At 41.2% G+C, this 23,565-nt stretch overlaps 2 protein-coding genes across 3 annotated transcripts; both read right to left on the bottom strand.

Annotated features, from left to right (window-relative positions):
- Positions 1–2,077: 2,077 nt before the first annotated feature.
- On the bottom strand, positions 2,078–12,830 carry LOC135506957 (zinc finger protein 69 homolog). 2 transcript variants are annotated; one of them, XM_064926395.1, is made up of 4 exons: positions 12,357–12,830; positions 10,306–10,436; positions 9,163–10,126; positions 2,078–3,565 (listed from the first exon to the last, which is right to left on the bottom strand). In XM_064926395.1, the coding sequence occupies exons 1-3, from the start codon at positions 12,637–12,639 to the stop codon at positions 9,176–9,178; spliced, it is 1,365 nt and encodes a 454-aa protein (XP_064782467.1). In that variant the 5' UTR covers positions 12,640–12,830; the 3' UTR covers positions 2,078–3,565; positions 9,163–9,175. The 2 variants fall into 2 exon arrangements, with proteins under 2 accessions (XP_064782467.1, XP_064782466.1); XM_064926394.1 differs by lacking the exon at positions 2,078–3,565 and having other exon boundaries at positions 4,895–10,126.
- A 4,528-nt stretch (positions 12,831–17,358) lies between these two features.
- On the bottom strand, positions 17,359–20,241 carry LOC135506950 (oocyte zinc finger protein XlCOF7.1-like). Its single transcript, XM_064926384.1, has 4 exons — positions 20,155–20,241; positions 19,575–19,814; positions 19,121–19,251; positions 17,359–18,932 (listed from the first exon to the last, which is right to left on the bottom strand). The coding sequence occupies exons 2-4, from the start codon at positions 19,804–19,806 to the stop codon at positions 17,736–17,738; spliced, it is 1,560 nt and encodes a 519-aa protein (XP_064782456.1). The 5' UTR covers positions 19,807–19,814; positions 20,155–20,241; the 3' UTR covers positions 17,359–17,735.
- Between the last annotated feature and the right edge of the window lie 3,324 nt (positions 20,242–23,565).

Below are 23,565 nucleotides of genomic sequence, written 5' to 3'. Positions count from 1 at the left end.
GGCATTTTATTGGTTGGCGTCATAGCTAAAGTGCTGAGGTTAAATGGAAAAGGAATAGGAATTCGCGCTGTTCGTTTAATTACGGTACTGCTTATAACATTATACATAAACTCTCCTATTCATGATCACTATCTTCCAAGCTCAGACTAATTTAGCAAGAATAGAACAATTACTTTTTTCCATCCTCCGTAAGGTAAATATGACACTGTCCTTGTTCTAGCCTAGGTTTACGGGCTCTAAAAACAGGTATTCAGACAAGCCTTTTTCAAATGAAAGGTTAAATGGTTTATGAAGGGTATCTGACCAAGACACTATACATGATGTGTAGAGCCCTATAAAAACGGACGTAGTCACAGATTCCAGACTTTCAAACGTAATTCACCAATATAGAAAATAAAAATGTATCATATTAATCATAAGACATGAAAAAAGGCATCAGTGATTTGTATTTTCCTGCAACTTCCTGAAACAGGAATGCCCGTGTGTGTGCCTAGGTATACACTTTGTGTAGCCGTTAGCAATGATGCTAATGATAACCTTCTAATAGAGATGGAAAGCCTTAACCAAAAACCTTCTAATTTAAATGTTAACTACAATGTAGCCTATACCAACCTGGCTTGATTATTTGCATCAATCCAATGGCCATTTGTTTAGAAAACTCTGCAATCGCATGAGCACTACAGAAACATCACAACCAAAAGATAGTCTCTTGCTGGTGCACACTTGCATTAAAAGGGTAACTCCACCCCCAAAATTTAAATATCTAATATTTTTCCCAAACCTCCGGTGGGCTTATCAAATGTTGTTTTTCTATTTAAAAAAGTGATTGAGAGAACCTGAAAAGGACACCTGGAGAAATTAAACTGAGAAAATGATTTTATTGGATTAAATATGTCAGCTTCAGAATGGTTCCCAGATAGGCCCTGTGCACATCTCAAGCCACACGGCTCCTATGTTGCCCTATTTTGCCCTGTTGTGGACACTCCTATGTCACTCCTAAGCCCAGGGTGACCTGCTCTGTTCATCATGGATACTGTGGTGTTTGTATCATAGGAACAGGAGGGTCTATCTCTATCAGCCCCAGGTCCTGCTTCATCCCTGCAATGAGACTGTGAAGAGAAGGGTCTGGGCTGCAGACTGGATTCCTGACTGGAGCCTCTGTCTCTCTGATGACCACCAGGACTGAGGTTGTTCAGTCCACCTGTCCACTGGTTGTGTTCTGTGTGGTGGTGGAGTCTCTGTCCTTCGCGGTTGGGTCCTGGTTCCAACTCGCGAAGGAAGAGTGATGGCTCCTGATCGGGGGCCAGGGTTTGTGACCAGCCGCTTCAGAGGTCCAGTCTCTCCCACCAGCAACACCGGATATCAGCAGGTCCTCATGGACTGCAGACACAAATTTAACAGAAAAGCTTAACGTTTTATATAAGAAACTCTTTGCTGTACACACACAAACGTGACACTATAAAATGTTAACCAGTCAAGCCTCTAACACTGTGATTCAAGTACCGTACAATATGGAGGCATTGGAGTTTATTATAAAAAATGTACATGTGTTGATTCAAAAATGAAGTATAATGTTTTGGTTTCACTGAGATAAGGACAATGCAGTCCCTGCAACGATACAAAAATAACAAAGTCAGTCAGAACAGTCAATGTTGTATTTAATTTCAACAAAATGGTCATACAGTCACATAGTGAAGTACAGAACTTTAATTGTACAAACAACATGTGACAAGTAGAATAACTTTTACCTTTTACCTTTTCTGAAAATCTGGTACTCTCGCTTTGACAAAATACATTTTAAATACTTTGGAAAAGGTTCAGCATTGCATTACACTGCTTCAATACTACATGTCAAGTAAACAAATTAAGGCACTCATTTCCTCAATATAAATAACCAGCATCAAACAACTGGACAAGGTTGTCACTTCATCAGTGAAGCATTTTTACAGACACCATATCATCTACTCTGCCTCATCATACTCATTCTTTCCTCAGTTCACCGCATCCAGTTTCCCACTACATCCAAAACGAACAGAATTAACATCAAAATAACTAATACTACATTACATGACACTACACATGGGCCGTGTGCATTTTCTGATGGTGTATCCTGAGGTAGCTCCTCTCTGAAAACCTTCTCGCAGTGAGTACGGGCGGCTCTTTCGTGTGGATCTTCAGGTGCATCTTCAGCTAGTGCGAGAACCTCTTCTCACACTGGGGGAGCTCTAGGATTTATCCCTTGTGTGGACTCTCTGGTGCCTCTTCAGAATGGACAAGTGTGAAAAACAGGCCCGGCACAGGTGGCAGCTGAACGATGTCTCCCCTGTGTGCATCCTCTGGTGGATCTCCACCTGTTTGGGGAAACTGAAAGCTTTCCAACAGAATGAACACGGGAAGCACTTCTCTTTGCCACCGGATCTACTAATAGCGTTACTACTACTGTCATTTGTCAATGGGCTGGTGCTGCCATTTAGTGTGGAGGTATTGGCATTGTCTGAGGTCTGGTTTAACAGGAGAGTGTGAGGAGGATGAAGGCCAGGGAGTGTCTGTGTTGTCGCAGGGTCCATGTGTTAAAGGAATTTGATTCCTATATGTTTATTAACCAATTCAATTAATACACTCAGGCCATTTCTAAGAATTTGTAAGATACTTATTTGCATAAAATGGACAGAGACCAGTCTCAAAATCAATCAATAGCGTTATTCTCGAGAGTACTGATCATGGTACAATTTACAACAGGTTATAACCTAAAAATGACGTCATATGTTTTAAACGGTCCCTCCTCCACTCCGATACAATGACAGTATAGTTCACAAGCCTTCCCACATCGTTCACCACCTGTTTGATAATTTACTACCAGCCCAAGGTCTCTCCTCTCCCTGTGTAGATAAGATGTCCCGTAAGGAACACAGCATTCTAGCCAGTCTGACGATAGCTTCATTTGTTTCTACCAAGGAAAGGACAGTATTTGTTCTAATTCTTGATTATAATTACAAACATTATATTCAGTATTATGATTATAATAAGATTCATACATCCATACAGTAACATAATAGTATTCTGTTTAGTCATAGTTCTGATTGAAATGTATACATAATTTAGTCATTATTGATAAAAAATCCCTTAACACCATGTTCCAGTTGATAGATCCTATAGAAGGCAGGCTGAAGGCAGCACCTGTTAGGGGATTAACCTGAGGCATCATCAGTCTCTCTGAATCACAACTATAGGAGCAGGACGGAGCATCGCTAGCCGAGTCTATGTCTGTTGTCATACGGACAACTCCCCGTCCCCACAGACCAAATCTAAGCCTCACCCTGGTCTCAGCCAGTCGGTTGTCATGGAGATTAAGCTTGGTTGTTGTTTTGTGTTCCACTGTCTGTTTCTGGTTGTGGTTAAGTGTTGTTCCCCAGCCCAAAGTTGAGGATGCTGTCCCATCCACTGACCTCCACTATGTAGTCTCTGTTCCTGACCTGCTCAGTGACATTTCCCCTGGGCCCTTGACTGCACGTCTGAAAATCCAAGATGGCTGCCCAGTCTCCTCTGTTAGCCTCCAGCCATCCACCTGCAGTTACAAAGTAGACTTCACGAACATGGTAGAGAACTATACATATGTATTTATTAGGGATGCCCATTAGCTGCTGCTCTTCCTGGGGTTCAAACACATTAAGGCACTTACATCACACATAAAACAAAAGCTTAAACAGTACATCATATAACATTATTACACCGCTACATACAGTGGGGCAAAAAAGTATTTAGTCAGCCACCAATTGTGCAAGTTCTCCCACTTAAAAATATAAGAGGCCTGTAATTTTCATCATAGGTACAATTCAACTATGACAGACAAAATGAGAAAAATAAAATCCAGAAAAATCACATTGTAGGATTTTTAATGAATTTATTTGCAGATTATTGTCGAAAAATAAGTATTTGGTCACCTACAAACACAGACCTGTAACTTCTTCTTTAAGAGGCTCCTCTGTCTTCCACTTGTTACCTGTATTAATGGCACCTGTTTGAACTTGTTATCAGTGTAAAAGACACCTGTCCACAACCTCAAACAGTCACACTCCAAACTCCACTATGGCCAAGACCAAAGAGCTGTCAAAGGACACCAGAAACAAAATTGTAGACCTGCACCAGGCTGGGAAGACTGAATCTGCAATAGGTAAGCAGCTTAGTTTGAAGAAATCCACTGTGGGAGCAATTATTAGGAAATGGAAGACATACAAGACCACTGACAATCTCCCTCGAACTGGGCTCCACGCAAGATCTCACCCCGTGGGGTCAAAATGATCACAAGAACGGTGAGCAAAAATCCCAAAACCACACGGGGGGGCCTAGTGAATGACCTGCAGAGAGCTGGGACCAAAGTAAAAAAAGCCTACCATCAGTAACACACTACGCCGCCAGGGACTCAAATCCTGCAGTGCCAGACGTGTCCCCCTGCTTAAGCCAGTACATGTCCAGGCCCGTCTGAAGTTTGCTAGAGAGCATTTGGATGATCCAGAAGAAGATTGAGAGAATGTCATATGGTCAGATGAAACCAAAATAGAACTTTTTGGTAAATACTCAACTCGTCATGTTTGGAGGACAAAGAATGCAGAGTTGCACCCAAAGAACACCATACCTACTGTGAAGCATGGTGGTGGAAACATCATGCTTTGGGGCTGTTTTTCTGCAAAGGGACCAGGACAACTGATCCATGTAAAGGAAAGAATGAATGGGGCCATGTGTCATGAGATTTTGAGTGAAAACCTCCTTCCATCAGCAAGGGCATTGAAGATGAAACGTGGCTGGGTCTTTCAGCATGACAATGATCCCAAACACACCGCTCGGGCAACGAAGGAGTGGCTTCGTAAGAAGCATTTCAAGGTCCTGGAGTGGCCTAGCCAGTCTCCAGATCTCAACCACATAGAAAATCTTTGGAGGTAGTTGAAAGTCCGTGTTTCCCAGCAACAGCCCCAAAACATCACTGCGCTTGAGGAGATCTGCATGGAGGAATGGGCCAAAATACCAGCAACAGTGTGTGAAAACCTTGTGAAGACTTGCAGAAAATGTTTGACCTCTGTCATTGCCAACAAAGGGTATATAACAAAGTATTGATAAAGTTTTGTTATTGACCAAATACTTATTTTCCACCATAGTTTGCAAATAAATTAATTAAAAATCCTACAATGTGATTTTCTGGATTTTTTTTCTCATTTTGTCTTTCATAGTTGAAGTGTACCTATGGTGAAAATTACAGGTCTCTCTCCTTTTTTAAGTGGGAGAACTTGCACAATTGGTGGCTGACTAAATACTTTTTTGCCCCACTGTACCTATAATGCAAAATGTATAATACCACCATACAACAATATTACAATGTATGTGTGTTTAGAGTTTGTGTAAATGCTGTGCTTGTTGAATATCCTTCCCTATAAGTGTTCTGAAAGTCTGTTGTCAATTTGTTTACTGTAAAATGTTTTTCCAAAAGTTTACTAAGGGTTGGTAACAGACTGATTGGTCGGCTATTTGAGCCAGTAAAGGGGGCTTTATTATTCTTCGGTATTGGAAGGACTTTAGCTTCCCTCCAGGCCTGAGGGCAAACACATTCTAGAAGGCTTAGATTGAAGATATGGAAAATAGGAGAGGCAATATCGTCCGTTATTATCCTCAGTAATTTTCCATCCAAGTTGTCAGACCCCAATGGCTTGTCATTGTTGATAAACAACAATTTTTTTCACCTCTTCCACACTCCCTTTAGGGAATTCAAAATTACAATGTATTTCTTTCATAATTTGGTCAGTTATACTTGGATGTGTAGTGTCAGCGTTTGTTGCTGGCATGTCATGCCTAAATTGGCTAATCTTGCCAATAAAAAAAATCATTAAAGTAGTTGGCACATTCATTACAAAACCCACTGATATTGCCATCTGATTCAATGAATGATGGACCTGAGTTACCCCCTTTTCCCCAACATCTTATTTAAGGTGGTGGTCCAAAGCTTTTTACTATCATTCATCTTTGTTTCATAGTATAGTTTCTTATTTTTATTCAGTTTAGCAGAGGTGTTGACTCGAGTCACAAATATGATGACTTGGACTCGACCCTGACTTTAACACCAATGACGTGACTTGACCTCACTTGATACCCTCCCCAAGCCCAAATATTAAAAAACGATGCAATTAAAAAGTGTGCAGCGCATCAACTCTTCATTTAACGGATTACAGTTGAAAATGGACAGTAGCCAATCAAATTATGAGTGACAGTGCAGAGGGCGGGTGAATTCAGATGGAGCCCTTGGAAAGATGATACCTCAAATTATTATTTCAGATATAAAGACAACACTGTATCAACAAAAACGGATTGCAACTTGCAAAACATAAGGGAAGAAAATTATAGATGGGTGGCACAACAATTTCCAACTTTGTTCGACATTTGAAGCTGCACAAAGAACGGTAAGTCGTGGATAATATTGCTGTCGGCTATATATTTTATTACTTTACTAGTGTATCATGTAGGCTAGTGTAAAGTTAAATCAATGAGCCTCCACACAGTCAGTGCAGGAACGTGATCATTGCACTCAAGATTGAGCTACAACTGGCTAGGCAGTTTGAAGCCTAAATCCTGCCTGACGTTCCCAAAACAAGGTCGGGCGATTGTGTACAATCCAACATCGCCCGATTGCGCCCCTCGATAGTCGATCACTATTGGGGGGTGGGGGGGTCTTATGGCTATTCATGTATTTCCATGGAAATGTAAAAAAAAAAAAAAATGGAAATAAATAAATATAGATATTTTTAAAAGCATTCATGATTTGCGTAAATGTAATATACTAACTAATACTCTAATACAGTTAAATCTGAAATGGTATTACATTTAGTGAAGAGCACACGTAGCACATTCATCACTCCAGTGTTTTATTGGTATATTGTAATTACTTCGCCACCATGGCCTATTTATTGCCTTACTTCCCTTATCTTACCTCATTTGCACACACGGTATATAGTCTTTTTCTACAGTATTATTGACTGTATGTTTGTTTATTTAATGTGTAACTGTGTTATTGTACGTGTTGAACTGCTTTGCTTTATCTTGGCCAGGTCGCAGTTGTAAATGAGAACTTGTTCTCAATTAGCCTACCTGGTTAAATAAAGGTGAAAAAAAGAGCACATGATGACTTGTTTAGGACTCGAAACTCAAAGTTAAAGACTTGAGACTTGACTCGGACTTGCCTGTCTTGACTTGGGATTTGACTTGACTTACTTGTGACTTGTACAAGAATGACTTGGTCCCACTTCTGCGGTTTAGTCATATTTGCAGTACGTTTAGCTGCACAACCGATTGGCAAACTTATTTGCCATTCCTTTCGCTTAATTCCTCATCAATCCAAGGGAATTTAACCGTTTTTAAAATCATTACAAAACGTATTGTATGACCTCATATAACAGGCCCAACCTTTGGAACTTATCCAAAGCTACTATATTGTGATCGCTACATACGATGAATTTGGATAAAGCACATTTCAGCAGCATTAGTGAAGATGTGATCAATACATGCTGATGATTTACAGTTTGAAGCTTTGTCTTGAGTGGGCAGCTTGATGAAAGCTAGTCAATATAGAAATGACCAGAAAATATACCTCCCTGTTGATATCACATACATTATAAAGCATTTCACACACATTGACTGTTAGCTTTCCACAATGGGTGAGGCAGATTAACCTATTTTAATTTTTTACCTTTATTTAACTAGGCAAGTCAGTTAAGAACAAATTCTTATTTTTTTAAATATATTTTTTTTAAATTTTAATTGGATACCCCAATTTCATGGTATCCAATTGTTAGTAGCTACTATCTTGCCTCATCGCTACAACTCCCGTACGGCTCGGGAGAGACGAAGGTTGAAAGTCACGAGTCCTCCGATACACAACCCAACCAAGCCGCACTGCTTCTTAACACAGCGCGCATCCAACCCATTGTTTGGGTGTTGGTGGGATTATGTGCTGTGTGGTGGTGGAGTCTCTGTCCCTTGTGGTTCGGTCCTGGTTCCGACTCTGGAAGGAAGAGCGACGGCTCCTGATTCAGGGTTCTGATCCGGGGCCATGGCTTATGACCAGCCACCTCAGAGGTCCACTCTCTCCCGCCAACAAGACTGGATATCAGCAAGGTGCCAGACGCACCGGTTTGTGTCAAGAACTGCAACACTACTGGGTTTAACAGTTTCCCGTGTGTATCAAGAATGGTCCACCACCCAAAGGCCATCCAGCCAACTTGACATAACTGTGGGAAGCATTGGAGTCAACATGGCCAACAGGGAAAGTCTTAGAATGAAAGTCCTATTTTCTGTTTATTAAACAAAACACATTTTAAATACACCATATGAAAACCACACATACACATCTCAACTACAAATCTGCAGTAACTTAATGTACTGCATAAATGTTCTCATTAAAAGTGTTTATTGATGGCCTCCCGAGTGGCTCAGTGGTCCAAGGCACTGCATCACAGTGCTAGCTGTGCCACAAGAGATCCTGGTTCGAGTCCAGGCTTTGTCGCAGCATGCCACAACCGGGAGATCCATGGGGTGGCACACAATTGGCTCAGCATCACCCGGGTCCTATTTTAGGGGAGGGTTTGGCCGGCAGGGATTTTCTTGACCCATCACGCTCTAGCAACTCCTGTGGCGGGCCGGGCCCAATGCACGCTGACATGGTCGCCAGTTACGGTGTTTTCTCCGACACATTGGTGTGGCTGGCTTCTGGGTTAAGCGGCATTGTGTCAAGAAGCGGCTCGGCTGGGTTGTGTTTCGGAGAACGCACGTGACTCGACCTTGTCCGCAGCAAGGACCAGGAAATTGGGGAGAAAAAGTGGTCAGAAAATAAATAATAAAAGTGATTATTGAAAAAGTTGTTGAAGTAATGAAATATGTGAACAAGAAATATGTGAACAAGAATGTCTTTAGTGTAGGCTAAATTATGTTAAGACTTTTTAGGCGCATTTATCCCAAAATGCTCTTTGATGTTGTGGAAATTGATCTACGTCATCTTGCTGAGTCCATCTTTAGGGCAGGGTTTGATCTAAACTTCAGAAGCCATTGAATGGAATGGTTACGTTCTATGTTATAGAGTGAAATCCTGAGGAAGCTCCTCTGAGAACCTCTTCCGACAGTGCTTACAGGCGAACAGCCTCTATTCCGTGTGGACCTTCAAGTGCCTCTTCAGATGGTGCTGGTGGGAGAACCTCTTCTCACACTGGGGGCAGCTGTAGGGTTTCTCCCCTGTGTGGACCCTCTGGTGCCTCTTCAGGCTGCCAGCCTCAGCGAAGCGCATGTGACATTGGGTACAGCTGAAAGGTTTCTCCCCTGTGTGGACCCTCTGGTGTATCTCCACCTTCTGGGGGCAGCTGAAGCCTTTGTTGCAGAACATGCAGAGAAACCGTTTCTCTTTACTATTGCCTGATGTGGCTCCGCCTCCCTGAGCCTGGGCTCTAGCCAAGTCGTTTGCGTTCAATACCTGATTGAAAAGGACGTGGGTGTGTGAATCAGAAGGCCCCATCGACGTGGACACTGGGTCGCAATCCCTGAGAATGTGTACAGGGGAGTGGGTCGCAACATTTGGATTTGTCTCTAAGCTTTCCCTGTAATCTAAGAAATCTCTGCCCTGTGAGTGTCCGTCACCTAGGTGACGATCTGGATTCCATGTGAGAGAAGCGTCGCCCTCCACTTTCACAATTACCTCATCTACAACCAGACATTCCCCTTTCTTATCTAGGCACCCTTCAGAGTATATACTACTGCTGTACCGGTTCCATTCCCCTTTAGACAGATCAGTCTGTGTCTCTAAAGCCAAGGGCATTTTCCCAGGGTCCATCTCTGTACTGTAAGAACATGATGGATCATCAACGCCAGTGACTAGTGCGTCACCATCTCCACGGGAATTAACCGTCCTCTGGATCTGGTGAAATACCGGTAAATACTCTGAGCCGGCTCTGGGCTGCGCTGGGGCGGTGGTGGAGTCCTCCGTTGCTATAGGGGGCGCTCCAGCCGTTCCAGTCTGGATGTTTATGCTATGCTGTAAGTCCTCCTTTCTTTCAGACCTCTCCTGCTTCACCCCAAGACCTGCAGCCTCTGTATCTGCAGACTGACACAATAAGATAGGATGTTATTACCAGTACATGATTAGAATTTAATAACAATATCATATGGAAGTCTTACAAGCAAATGTAAGCAACTGAATAGCTGAGGGGAGCCATTCTGAAATAAACTGCCCACAAACTGTTACAAAGTAACTCATATTTTATGCAACACTATTACACAAACCTCCATCACGATAATGTGCTGGGTTGAGGTTCCATTGCCCTCATCAACAGTGATTGGTTGGTCATCTTTCCATGTATTGTGTCCCGCTGGCTTCACAAAGCTCCTGTGGCCTCCAGTGAGATGTCCTTCACCTGAGAGGGTGATTGGGGGAAAATAGATGGTTAGGTACCGTTAATGCTCAACACTATTGTACACTATTGGCTGTTTTGACACTGTCTAGAATTGGTAAGGATGTAAGGTAACACTTCTCATAACTTATTGATATACTATTTATTGATTGTAGAGATCGACCGATTTATGATTTTTCAAAGGCGATACCGATTATTGGAGGACCAAAAATGCAATTACAGATTAATCGGCAGATAGATAGATAGATAGATAGATAGATGGATAGAGATATATATATAGGTGGCAACCCTAAGTCTAAATATTGTGTATTGATTTTATTGGCAATACCATCTTCATTCTCGATTTGTGGAAATAGTGTCATAAAATGTCAGTGTCCAGTGGCAGGGGGTCCGTTTGAATTTAGAAAATGTGTCAAATAAAGAATCCATGAACTAATCCAAGAATGTGTACTCCAACAACTTGTGTATTTCAAATCTTCTCTCCTTGATCGAGACAGGTGGGGGTCCACCCCAAAGTGCTGCATGACAGACACCTGTCTCATCAATGAGAGAAGAATTGAAATAGACAAAAATGGTGGCGCACACATTGTTGGATTACAAAATGGAGCAAAACATTAATTTATTTTTAATAATGGAGCATTTTCTACATTCAAATGGAGCCTCTGCCACTGGACACAAACATTTTAGGAGACTCCTGTTTCCACCAGTTGAGAATGAAGATACTATTGCCAATACCAGGTCAGCTGGAAAATCTCTGGCTATGCTTTGTATAGGCAAACATGTAACTCCCAGTATAATGCCTGCATACCATCATTTTTGTTGTTGCTTAATAAATGACATCTGGTGTTACAATCTACATCTGAACACATGAGCAGAGGGAAACCTGCAGCAGTATCTTTACTTTACTATTTTTATTTTTGACAACTTGTACTTTTACTTCAATACATTCCTAAAGAAGATGATATACTTTTTACTCCATACATTTTCCCTGACACCCAAAAGTACTCCTTACATTTTCAGTGCTTAGCAGGACAGGAAAATGGTCCAATTCAAGCACTTATCAAGAGAACTTATCTGTTCATCTCACTGCCTCTGATTTGGTGGACTCATTAAACACACATGCTTCTTTTGTAAATTGTGTTGGAGTGTGCCACAGGGCTATCTCTACATTAAAATAACAAGTCTGGTTTGCTTAATATAAGGAATTTTAAATTATTTATACTTTAGTATATTTGGGAAATTATATTTACTTTTGATACTTAAGTATATTTAAAACCAAAGACTAAGCTTTATCCTATCCTAATACCTAGGATAGGATAAAGCAATCCTTCTCACCCCCCCACCCCCCCTTAAATGATTTAGATGCACTATTGTAAAGTGGCTGTTCCACTGATGTCAGAAGGTGAATTCACCAATTTGTAAGTCGCTCTGGATAAGAGCGTCTGCTAAATGACTTAAATGTAAAAATGTAAAATGTAACTAAGTATTTTACTCAAGTAGTATTGTAACGACCCTGGGTTTATAAGCGCGAAAATCGACTCTGCCGAACGAGCATGCTTTTGCGGCACAGTCGATAGCGCGCCGGACCTCGGGGTCGAGACCTGCTCCCTGCTGTTTCATTACATTAGTGTCAGAAGTGGGATCGGACCTTGCATCCACGACAGTGCGTGTGCTTGGCCGGTGAGCGCGTTCCTGTAAGACGTAGAGTCGCAAGCTAGCGCGAGGACGCGCTCTTTGAAAGGAGGGAGTAGTGTGACGACCCTGGGTTTATAAGTTACTGGTTGACTTTTAACTTGAGTCATTTTCTAATAAGGTATCTTTACTTTTGCTCAAGTATGACAACTGGGTACTTTTTCCACCAGTGGAGCTACTGTACATATGAACGGCTAAGGCCACGCAGCATCGGCCTTCTGCGAAACGTACCTCTTGCCATTCCTCTGTATCGGTCGAGGATCTTGACACTACTGGGACGACTGGCGATGACGCGCTCTCGCATTGTCTTCTCTGCGCGCTCCCGTGACACCTTCAGTTCCAGTAGCTGTAGTTTCCTCCGCAATGCCCTGTTTTCTTTCTGGCTTTGAGTTATTTCCAAACGAAACACTGCATAGTCGTCGTCTACGAGTTTACAGATGTCTGCCACAGCTGCATTTGCTAGCACCTCCATGATGGAGGCTATTTGAGTGTGAAAAACCATACAGTTAGCCATTGTTAGCAGCTCGCTCGTGTTACCTAGTTAACATCTATGAACCAAGTCCTGTTTCCAACACGAATTAAAGACTGCATGGGGGTACGTATGTGATGCTGTGCCGGTAAATACGCGTCTAAATAACAACAATAAAAACAACAAGTGGAAAATGTTCTTCGGTACTGTTCACTTCACTTCCGTTTACACTGACGAGAAAGGATGTTACATAGAATTAGGAATTAGAATACCGGTACTAGAAAGGACATAAACCTTCTTATGGGGTCGTTACCACAGCCACAAAGTCATAAGCCCCGCCCATTTCTACAATGTTTTTTTATTAAAATGTGATTTTAAACTTAACCACACTGCTAATCTTATGTCTAACCTTTAATTAAAACACAATTTTTGTTTTCATGAATTTTTACAGTATAGCCAATTTTGACTTTGCCTGTGATGGGATAAAGGTCAGTCATTTATGTTAGGGAGTTAGTCACACATGCTTTGCCAGTGCTGTGATAAAATATTTGTTCAAATAATACATTTTAAGAATGTATCTGCACTGAATGTTTGTTAGCTAACTAGCCAGTCTGTTTTAGAGGAATAATTCTATGAATTTTTCAAAATTCATACCATACACTGGCTGAAATCAGTTGATGATAGGACTTAGACAAGTTGTAAATGCAATAAGTACTGATATATTATCGTATAATAGCACTCACCACTTTCCAAGAAAAGACAACTTGAGACATTTATGGTCAGTTTACATATATTTTAGAGGCTACTTATACAGAACATGTTCATAAAACTCATATAAACTGTACTTATAATTATGACAATATTTTAGGTTGACTATAATTCTATTATACAATTTTTGATATCACATGCCTTACTTTTAATTACCTGTCTAAGTAAAAACAGGATTATGCCCCTACTGCCAATCATTCCAATTAGACTGGTTTGGATTTCTCCCTGACCAACATGGCTGCCATTATCGCGCCTTTATAGAACTTAGGGTTGATGACAAAGCCCCTCTAGTAATTTATTGGGATCTCTATACAATGTTATTGATTGGCATCATTGCTCATATGGTGTCGCTAAATGAAAATGTTATAACATGCGCGCTGTCTTATTACATATCAAATCTCCTATTTATGATAAATATCTTTCAAAAGCAGAGCAGACTTGTTTAGAAAGACAAGTGTGTTAACAAGAATAGAGTAGAAAGTAATGTGTTTATTCCATTTACATCACCTCAGTAAGGTAAATATTAAACTGCCCTTGTTCTTGCCCAGGTTTACTGTCTCTAAAAACAGGTATTTACTCAAGCCTGTTTCAAATGACAAGTTAACAAAGGGTTAATGAGAGGTATGTGGTTAATTACACTCCTAAACAGAAGTATACTCTGACCCAGTTTGTATAGACAAGTCAGTCTGGAACAACAAGTACATGTGCACTTTAGTTCATAATATTTCACCTCAGTCATCACATGGCTTATAGGCCATTTACTACAAACAGCTTGAGGTCAAGGACTGTAGACTTAAAGGTGCTGTATGGTCTAACCAACATCTGCATTGACCACACAGCATTCACAGTGATATGGCCTCTGCAGAAGTCAGGGCATTCATACTTCTTGCACTTCGCCAAGCAGCACAGAGCTGTTGTCAAGGAAGTGTGTGTGTGTTTATACTAGACCTCCCGCCCTCACCTACCGTCAACCAATCATGTTAATGCAGAGCTATATGGAGCACTCCACATTGTTACACAATTTCAGAGGCCCACGTCGATGTGGTAAGGAGCCCAATTTGGCTTCTGCATGCCTCTGAAGGCTCCCCAATTGCGCCACACCATCCATTCGTCACCTCCGACCACATTTTCAGACCAAGCATAAATTGGCTCTTATCACAGTGACATGGTGACGTAAACTCCCTTATGTATTTATTTGGACAGTGAAGCTAAAACTTAATTTGTCTCTATAGCCTACTCCAGCATTTTGGATTTGAGATTAAATGTTTCATATGAGGCAACACAGATTAAGTTGTGCACAATAGAAATGAATGGTATGTCATGTATTGTGTCATTTTGGAGTCACTTTTATTGTAAGTAAGAATAGTATATGTTTATGAACACTGCTACATTAATGTGGATGCTACCATGATTACAGATAGTCCTGAATGAATCATGAATGATGAGTCAGAAATTTACAAAGGCACAAAGATCATACCCCCAAAACATGCAACCTCTTAGCATTACCAATAACAGGGGAGGTTAGCAGTTATTTATTTTATTGAGGGGGGGGGGGTGATATTTATGCCTCGAACTTTCTCACACATCCACATTAATGTAGCAGTGTTATTATTTTTTTATTACCTACATTATGTTATTTCAAGTTATCCTTTTGGAGCGCAATATCACATCATTAAAAGAATATACTTAAATTGGGCATGCCCATAAATTGGACAATTGAAGGCATCTCGGCCTTATGTTAACTTTGGTTGTGTTTCATTAAAATAATAGACCTTCAAAATGTTTTAGGCAACATTGTATACAACATTATCAGCAAGTGACTTGATTCCTACTGTGACAAAGCAATTTAAAATTGTTAAAAAGGAGCAACAAGTGTTGATAATGGTAATTGTAAAAACAAAATTAAAAGGTTATGCATGCCAACATATTAGGCGATAATTAAGAGAAAGTGGTCTTGTCAGGTGAAAATGATATCAAACGTTTACCATGGCAACATTTGATGTACAGTCACATTCACCGTGGTTGTCTAAAGCGTGCTATAGAGTTCACAGTTGGCGATGCCTCATTGTGATTGTTGTAAAGGATGGGGAATAACCAATTTCAATTATCATCATCACTATCTTTCCTTTGCGGTAACTCAAACTGACGTAATTATCAGCTGAGAAAATTTTATGAGTCGATTTTACTCCTGGCTCAAGAGTTTGTATGGGCAGTGTCTCTTAGGGCTGCAATCCCGTTAATCGGATTGATATGACAACAGCCAGTGAAAGTGAAGAGAGCCAAATTCAAACAGAAATCTCATAATTAAAATTCCTCAAACATACATGTATCTTTTACCATTTTAAAGGTAATCTTGTTGTTAATCTCACCAATGTGTCCGATTTTACATAGGCTTTACAGCGAAAGCACCACAAACAATTATGTTAGGTCACCGCCAAGTTACAGAAAAATTCAGCCATTTTTCCAGCCAAAGAGAGGAGTCACAAAAAGCACAAATAGGGGTAAAATTAATCACTAACCTTTGATGATCATCATCAGATGACACTCATAGGACTTCATGTTACACAATACATGTATGTTTTGTTCAATAAAGTGCATATTTATATATTTTTTAAACATTGATGCGTTATGTTCACTAGTTCCAAAAACATCCAGTGATATTGCAGAGAGCCACATCATTTTACAGAAATAATCATTATAAATGTCGATGAAAATACAAGTGTTAGACATGGAAATATAGATACACTTCTCCTTAATGCAACCGCTGTGTCAGATTTCAAAAAAGCTTTACGGAAAAAGCAAACCATGCAATAATCTGAGAACGGCGCTCAGAAAACAAAGAGATATCCGCCATGTTGAAGTCAACAGAAATCAGAAATAACATTATAAATATTCACTTACCTTTGATGATCTTCATCAGCATGCCCTCCCAGGAATCCCAATTCCACATTAAATGTTTGATTTGTTCGATAATGTCCATCATTTATGTCCAAAGAGCTACGTTTGTTAGCACGTTTGGTAAACAAATCCAAAGTCATGAAGCGCATTCCCTAGTTGCAGACAAAATGTCAAAAAGCTCCGTTACTGTCCGTAGAAACATGTCAAACGATGTATGGAATCAATCTTTAGGATGTTTTTAACATAAAACTTCCATAATATTCCAACCGGAGAATTCCTTTGTCTTCAGAAAAGCAAAGGAGCGCGAGCTACCTCTCATGTGAAATGCGCGTGACCAGAGCGCCACTGCTGCCAGACCTCTGACTCAATCTCCTCTCATTCAGCCCCCCTTCACAGTAGAATCCTCAAACAAGTTTCTAAAGATGGTTGACATCTAGTGGAAGCCTTAGGAAGTGCAACATAACCAATATCCCACTGTGTATTCAATAGGGGCTGGGTTGAAAATCGACCAACCTCAGATTTCCCACTTCCTGTTTGGATTTCTTCTCAGGTTTTTACCGTTCAGACAGTAGTTCACAGTGGGCTCACCTCAGTGCGACTGTGTGGTCCTGTGCTGCTCAGCTGGGTCCTCTGTGGTTTCAGGAGGTGTAGTCTCGTTGTCCTCCATGAACATGGTCCCCTCAGGGTTCCCCAGACCCTCCACACAACCCTCCTCCTTCACCAGCAGCACCTCTGGACCCTCCTGGAAGAGAGAGGTGATACAGATAACACAGACATACACTCCCTCCAGTACAGAGACACATTCAACATGGAGTGTTTACCAATCGCAACTACATTTGAGTCTGATACTGTAGTTATAGAATGACTTAATTGTTGTTAAACCCATCATGGTGGACATAAATAAGATGTGGGGAAAATATAAGTCAGCTATGATAAGTCAAAAGTCATTAGAGAAACCTGACTAAACTATTTAGAAGTCTACCGTAGCTATTCGTAAGGGTGTGGGTATATTTAGTAAGTATATGGTTTTAAAGCACTGTCAGGTGTATACAGATAAGATGTGACTTATACGGAAGAGTCTCAATGAAAGTCTTAGAATGAAAAGTCTCATTTCGTGTTTATTACAAAACTTAAATACACCATATGAAAACCACACATATACAAAAATTAAGCATGAACTTGATAAACTGCATTCATTTTCTCATTAAAAGTGTCTTGGGGAAAAAATTAAGTAGTTGAATGGAAGTAATGAAATAGGCATTTGTGAACATCATATAGCCAACACAGTACAAACACAATATGTAATAGATGTGTAGGCTTAAATATGCCAAAGTCTATATGCAACACTCTACCCAGGAATATTCAACACTGAAATATGTTACTCTTGTCATTCCAAATGCATCTGTGGAGCTTTTCTGATGAAATCCAGGGTTTGATCTAAACGTCAGAAGCTATCGAGTGAAATTGTTACTTTTCTATGTTATCAGAGTGGAGTGTTTTTTCTGCTGGTGTATTCTGAGGTAGCTCCTCTCTGAGAACCTCTTCCCACAGTGCGTACAAGTGAACGGCCTCTCTCCCGTGTGGACCTTCAGGTGCATCTTCAGGTGACCAGCCTGGGCGAAGCACATGTGGCACTGGGTACAGCTGTATGGTTTCTCCCCAGTGTGGACCCTCTGGTGTCTTTTCAGGTTGCCAGCCTGGGTGAAGCGCATGTGACACTGGGCACAGCTGTAGGGTCTCTCCCCTGTGTGGACCCTCTGGTGGATCTCCACCTTCTGGGGGCAGCTGAAGCCTTTGTTACAGAACATGCAGGGGAATCGTTTATCTTTACAATTGCCTGATGTAGCTTCCCCTTTCTGAGCCTGGGCTCTAGTCCTGTCGTTTGAGTTCAATACCTGATTGAAAAGGATGCTGCCATGTGAATCGGAAGGCCCCATTGACGTGGACAATGGGTCGCGATCCTTGAGCGTGTGTAAAGGGTAGTGGGCAGCGACATTTGGATTGGTCTCCAAGCTTTCCCTGTAATCTAAGAAATCTCTGCCCTGTGAGTGTCCATCTCCTAGGTGACTATCTGCATTCCATGTGGGAGGAATGTCACCCTCCACTTTCACAGTCACGTCATCTATGGCCATACCCTCCCCTGCCTCATATAGGCACCCTTCAGAATATACACTTCTACTGCACCGGTTCCAGTCCCGTCTAGACAGATCAGTCTGTGCCTCTAAACCCATGGGCATGTTGCTAGGGTCCATCTCTGAAATATAAGAACAAGAAGGATCATTACCAGTCTCTGACGCGTCACCTGAGTCCGGATGGGAATGAACCGTCCTCGGGCTCGGGTTTCCATAAAGTACGTACGCTGAGGCGGGAGCAGGAGGACAGCCCAGTCTTCCCAGCCCCATTCTCTCTGGGTCTGACATTTGGTCAGATCCTGTGTGTAAAAGCCTTTGTGTTACAGTTGAAGTCTCTGTGTCTGTCTCTGTCTTGAGGATGGCGTTCAGCGTTCCACTGACCTCCGTGATGCTGCATTGGGTCTTGGGCTGCGCTGGGGTGGTAGTGGGTTTGTCCGTGGCTACAGGAGGCACTCCCACTGCTCCAGTTTGGAGGTCTCTGCTGTACAGTGGGTTCTCCTCTCCTTCAGATGTCTCCTGCTTGACCCCAGGACCTGCAGACTGACACAAGAAGAGAGATGGTTATTACCGGCACATGAGTTGAATTGTATAACAATGTCGTACGGAAGTCTCACAAGTCCCCCTATGATGAGAATGTACATGTAAGAAAGTAAATAGCTGAGGGGAGACCTTCTGAAATAAAGGGGCCACAAAGTAACTAATGCTTTATGCAACACCATTACACTAACCTCTATCACAATAATGTGCTGGGTTGAGGTTCCACTCCCCTCATCAACAGTGATTGGTTGGTCATCTCTCAATGTATTGTGTCCTGCTGGCTTCACAAAGCTCCTGTGGCCTCCAGTGAGATGTCCTTCACCTGAGAGAGTGATTGGAGGAAAAGAGGCAATTAGTGTAGCTACTATTAGTTTAGCTACTGTCAACACTGTATTGAACACTATTGACAGTTTTTGGTATGTTGTACACTATTGACACTGTCTAGAATTGGCAAGGATGTAAGCTAACGTGTTGCATAACTTCTTCATATACTATTTATTGATTGATGTATTATGTTCCATGCATCACATTGTTTTCATTGAGTAAATAGGAAATGCAGTAAATCAAGAACATTATATTTTGTCTTTGCGCAAGATAGCTAAGTAATCAGGGCAATTATTGCATACTTTCCAACAATTGACCTACCTCTTGCTATTCCTCTGTATCGGTCGAGGATCTTAATACTTGGGCGACTGGCGAAGACGCGCTCTCGCATTGTCTTTTCTGCGCGCTCCCGTGCCACCTTCAGTTCCAGTAGTTTCCTCCGCAATACCCTGTTTTCTTTCTGGCTTTGAGTTATTTCCAAACGAAACACTGCATAGTCGTCGTCTACGAGTTTACAGATCTCTGCCACGGCTGCATTCGCTAGTACCTCCATGATGGAGGCTATTTGAGTGTGAAAAACCATACAGTTAGCCATTGTTAGCAGCTAGCTAGCGTTACCAAGATAACATCTATCAACCAGGTCCTGTCTCCAATGCGAATTAAGTATGTGACGCTATGCAGTTAAATGAGTAATATTTTTAGTTGGGTGTTAATACACGCCTAAATAACAATAGAAACGCTAACGTGGAAATTGTTATTGGACACTTCATTTCCGTAAAGATTATTTACAACTAAATCGTTTTTCTCAGTTGCTTGAATTCCACGTGCGTACACTTTTATATCAGTACATTTAGAACAGCCTAAATATTACGCAACTTAAATTCAATTTAATAAGCCTCACGTAATTCGACACTTCTAAATCTTATCTCACGGGGACTGATTAGGGCGGTGTAAATCCTCTCACTTCGCCTCTTCCTCTCTGCTTCCGTTTACTTCATCTTCCTGTGAGTTTCCTGCAAACTTGACGCAGTGTTGCTGACTTTTACGGGTCGGAGTGCGAATTGCACAATATGTCACAGAAAAGAAAGGGGAAAAATAAATCTCACCACTCTCTAACCCTACACATATGCAACAATATACCAATACTTTAGCCCTACAATATTCTACTGCAGGCAAAAAGCTGATGCCACTACCACACCTATTTTCTGGGATTTATGCTCCATCAGTGCAGATAATTAATAACCATAGCAATAAAAGCAGGCAATCCCACCTTACTAAAACTCATCCTCTCTGGATCTCTCTCTTCAGACCTGCTCACTGGGGGGCTCCCAGTGAAATCACTCACCCTTGGGAAGTGGCTATTTTAGCATGTAAATCTTGGTGGGGCAAACAAAGCAGAACAAAAGTGTGGGATGCATGCCAGCAAAGCCACTACACAACACTAAACAATACATTAATTGCACTATAACGGTGACAAACGGTGCCCACAAATGGTTAGGGACTACGTAAAGCTGTCCCAACAGCTTACCATTGCTACACCTGGCTTTCAGCTGAGCCTTGTCTGGCAGCGAAACGGTTCATTCAGCCTCATTTACTGCCTTTTAAAGAAGCATAGCTGACTTGCTTAAACAAATGTGGTTTCTACTGGCAATTGAGATGCACAAACTATGGAATAAGGGGATGACAAGCGGGTACGAGGCAATCCGTAATTTCGATTAAGACATTAATGAGTGAGCGACGACGGATGTAGTCAAACAATTTGTTCAGCACTTTTGAAATGTACAGAGACAGAATTCAGAACATGAGTACACGTTCTTACAGTGTACTCCCTGTACAACAAGTCAGAACCGTAGGATAAATAAAGGGGGCATATAAACAGACAATGAAAGCTCTTACAATAGTCAACGATTACATTTCTCTAAAACAGGTTATAGGCTACATGTGCACCACCAAGTTAGAATAGAAGGTGAAATTAAGAAGTGAAAATAGACCAAATTATTAGGATGAGGCACATTGAATGATACATTGAATGATACATGTCATACAACACTATTTGGCGCATTAAATAAGCTTTTCATTTGACACGTCAAATAACACAATTCTATTCTAGAATGTTGTGAGTGCTGAATTTGCACGTGCAAGCTAAGCACCACCACTACTATCAGTAGCACAGTCAAAGCTGTACAAAACAAGCACACACAGGCCACGAACAATGTGTGTACAATACAGCGTTGGTTGAAAATAGACCAAATTATTAGGGTGAGGCACATGGGCTACTAACAGCTTACTACACAACATACACTTAGTATTAGTTTCTTAGCTACAATATACATACAGTGGGGGGAAAGTATTTAGTCAGCCACCAATTGTGCAAGTTCTCCCACTTAAAAAGATGAGTCCTGTAATTTTCATTATAGGTACACTTCAACTATGACAGACAAAATGAGAAAAAAAATCCAGAAAATCACATTGTAGGATTTTTAATGAATTTATTTGCAAATTATGGTGGAAAATAAGTATTTGGTCATGTTACAGATACAGGTATCCTGTGTGTGTGTGTGTATGTATCCTGTGTTTGCTCTCCTTCTCCCCTCACAGGTGAAAATCATCACTCCCCAATCAGTCACCAATCAATCATCAATCAGAAGACACACCTCCTCCTGTTTTCCTACCCTATCACAGTTCCTTTCCCTTGGTTTAAAAACCCTGTTAGTTGTTTGCTCTACAGCGCAATCTCTCTGTAAATGCCATGTCTGTAGGTCTCTGCAGTTCACTCTCTCGGTGTGTATTAACCTCTCTTTTGTTTGAGCACCTCCATAGCACTTTGTCATCACCTGTGAGTATTGTTATGGTGTTTGTGTTTGATTGCTGGTGGGAAAAGGGGAAACCAAGACAAGTTGCCCATGGGCATACACTACCCGTAGGTAGACTTTGTTAAATACACTAGTTAGAACTGGGCGGACCACCCATTGTATTTTTGGTTATTTAGTTAGCTGTTGTTAAAGTAGGCTAGTCTAGCTTAGGTTTTTTTTGAATACTTATTGTTTCTTTCCTTGGGTCCAGCTCAGCCCCTTTTCCTGCTCCCCACATTACCGTGTGTTTTCAAATAAACCTTGAGTTTGACGGTAGATTTCAGTGGTCCTGGTTATTTCGTTCACACTTTTACTTTGTCACAATTATAATTTGCATGAGTTATGTTACGGGTCTCATTACCACCCCCCCTAGACTGTCGGGCCAAAAGGGATTCGTAACAGGTCACCTACAAACAAGCAAGATTTCTGGCACTCACAGACCTGTAACTTCTTCTTTAAGAGGCTCCTCTGTCCTCCACTCGTTACCTGTATTAATGGCACCTGTTTGAACTTGTTATCAGTATAAAAGACACCTGTCCACAAACTCAAACAGTCACACTCCAAACTCCACTATGGCCAAGACCACACAAAAAAGTTAGCCCTATCAAGGCCTGTAGTAAGTTATTAGGATTAGTGTTCCCTCACGTCCATATGTGTCTACAGAGGGACCACCTGTGCTAATTAGCTATCTTGCATGCTCCGAACACCTGTGGGTAGCGGAAGAAGACTGCCAGAAACTTGTAACTGAAAAATACTGTCGGCGGAATCTGTCAGTCATTTAAAACAGTGTACAGTAAGTGTATATTTTGCATTTGTGAAATTATTTTGATGTGATATGAAGTAAAGGGCTTTGTTTATAGAACCGCATCGCGACAGAATCGATTTAGACTTTTTAAGAGTAACGTTACATCTTGGGCTAGGGCGCCCCCAAAGTTGACACACGGTGCTTTCTCTATCATAGTCACAAAATTATGTAGACAACACCACGTGCATTTACATATTCCTTATCTGTCACGAATATTAAATAAAATTATATTTAAACTTACTCTGCCGGTTGACCACAGGAAAGTATTATTAAACCAACTTCAAAAAGTGGGTCTGTGTTGAAATCAATGTTTTGCTTATGACTGAAGGCATTACACAAGATGGTACACACACGCAAACCATGCATACTAATAGAAGTCTTGCAGGTGTTTACATAGTTTTGCGCAGGTGATTAAAAATGTCTACTTCAGTACTGGTTCTCTAACAAATCAGGTAAACAATACTTTCCTGTGGATATTTTATCTTGAAGGACCAAAACTACGTGAAAATTGGCAGAGTAAGTTCAAATATAATTTTAATCAACATTCCGGCTTGTAGAGTACCATTTCCAGAATCTAACACTCATGTTCCAGATGGTGTATTATTTTTTTTATTCTGGTCCCCAAACATTCTCTTTCCCAACTTTACACTCTCCC

This window comes from Oncorhynchus masou, chromosome 20 (assembly GCF_036934945.1).
Source record: "Oncorhynchus masou masou isolate Uvic2021 chromosome 20, UVic_Omas_1.1, whole genome shotgun sequence".
Classification (NCBI taxonomy): Eukaryota; Metazoa; Chordata; class Actinopteri; order Salmoniformes; family Salmonidae; genus Oncorhynchus; species Oncorhynchus masou.
Note: the sequence above shows the minus strand (reverse complement) of the source record. Positions and strands in the feature narration are given on the sequence as shown.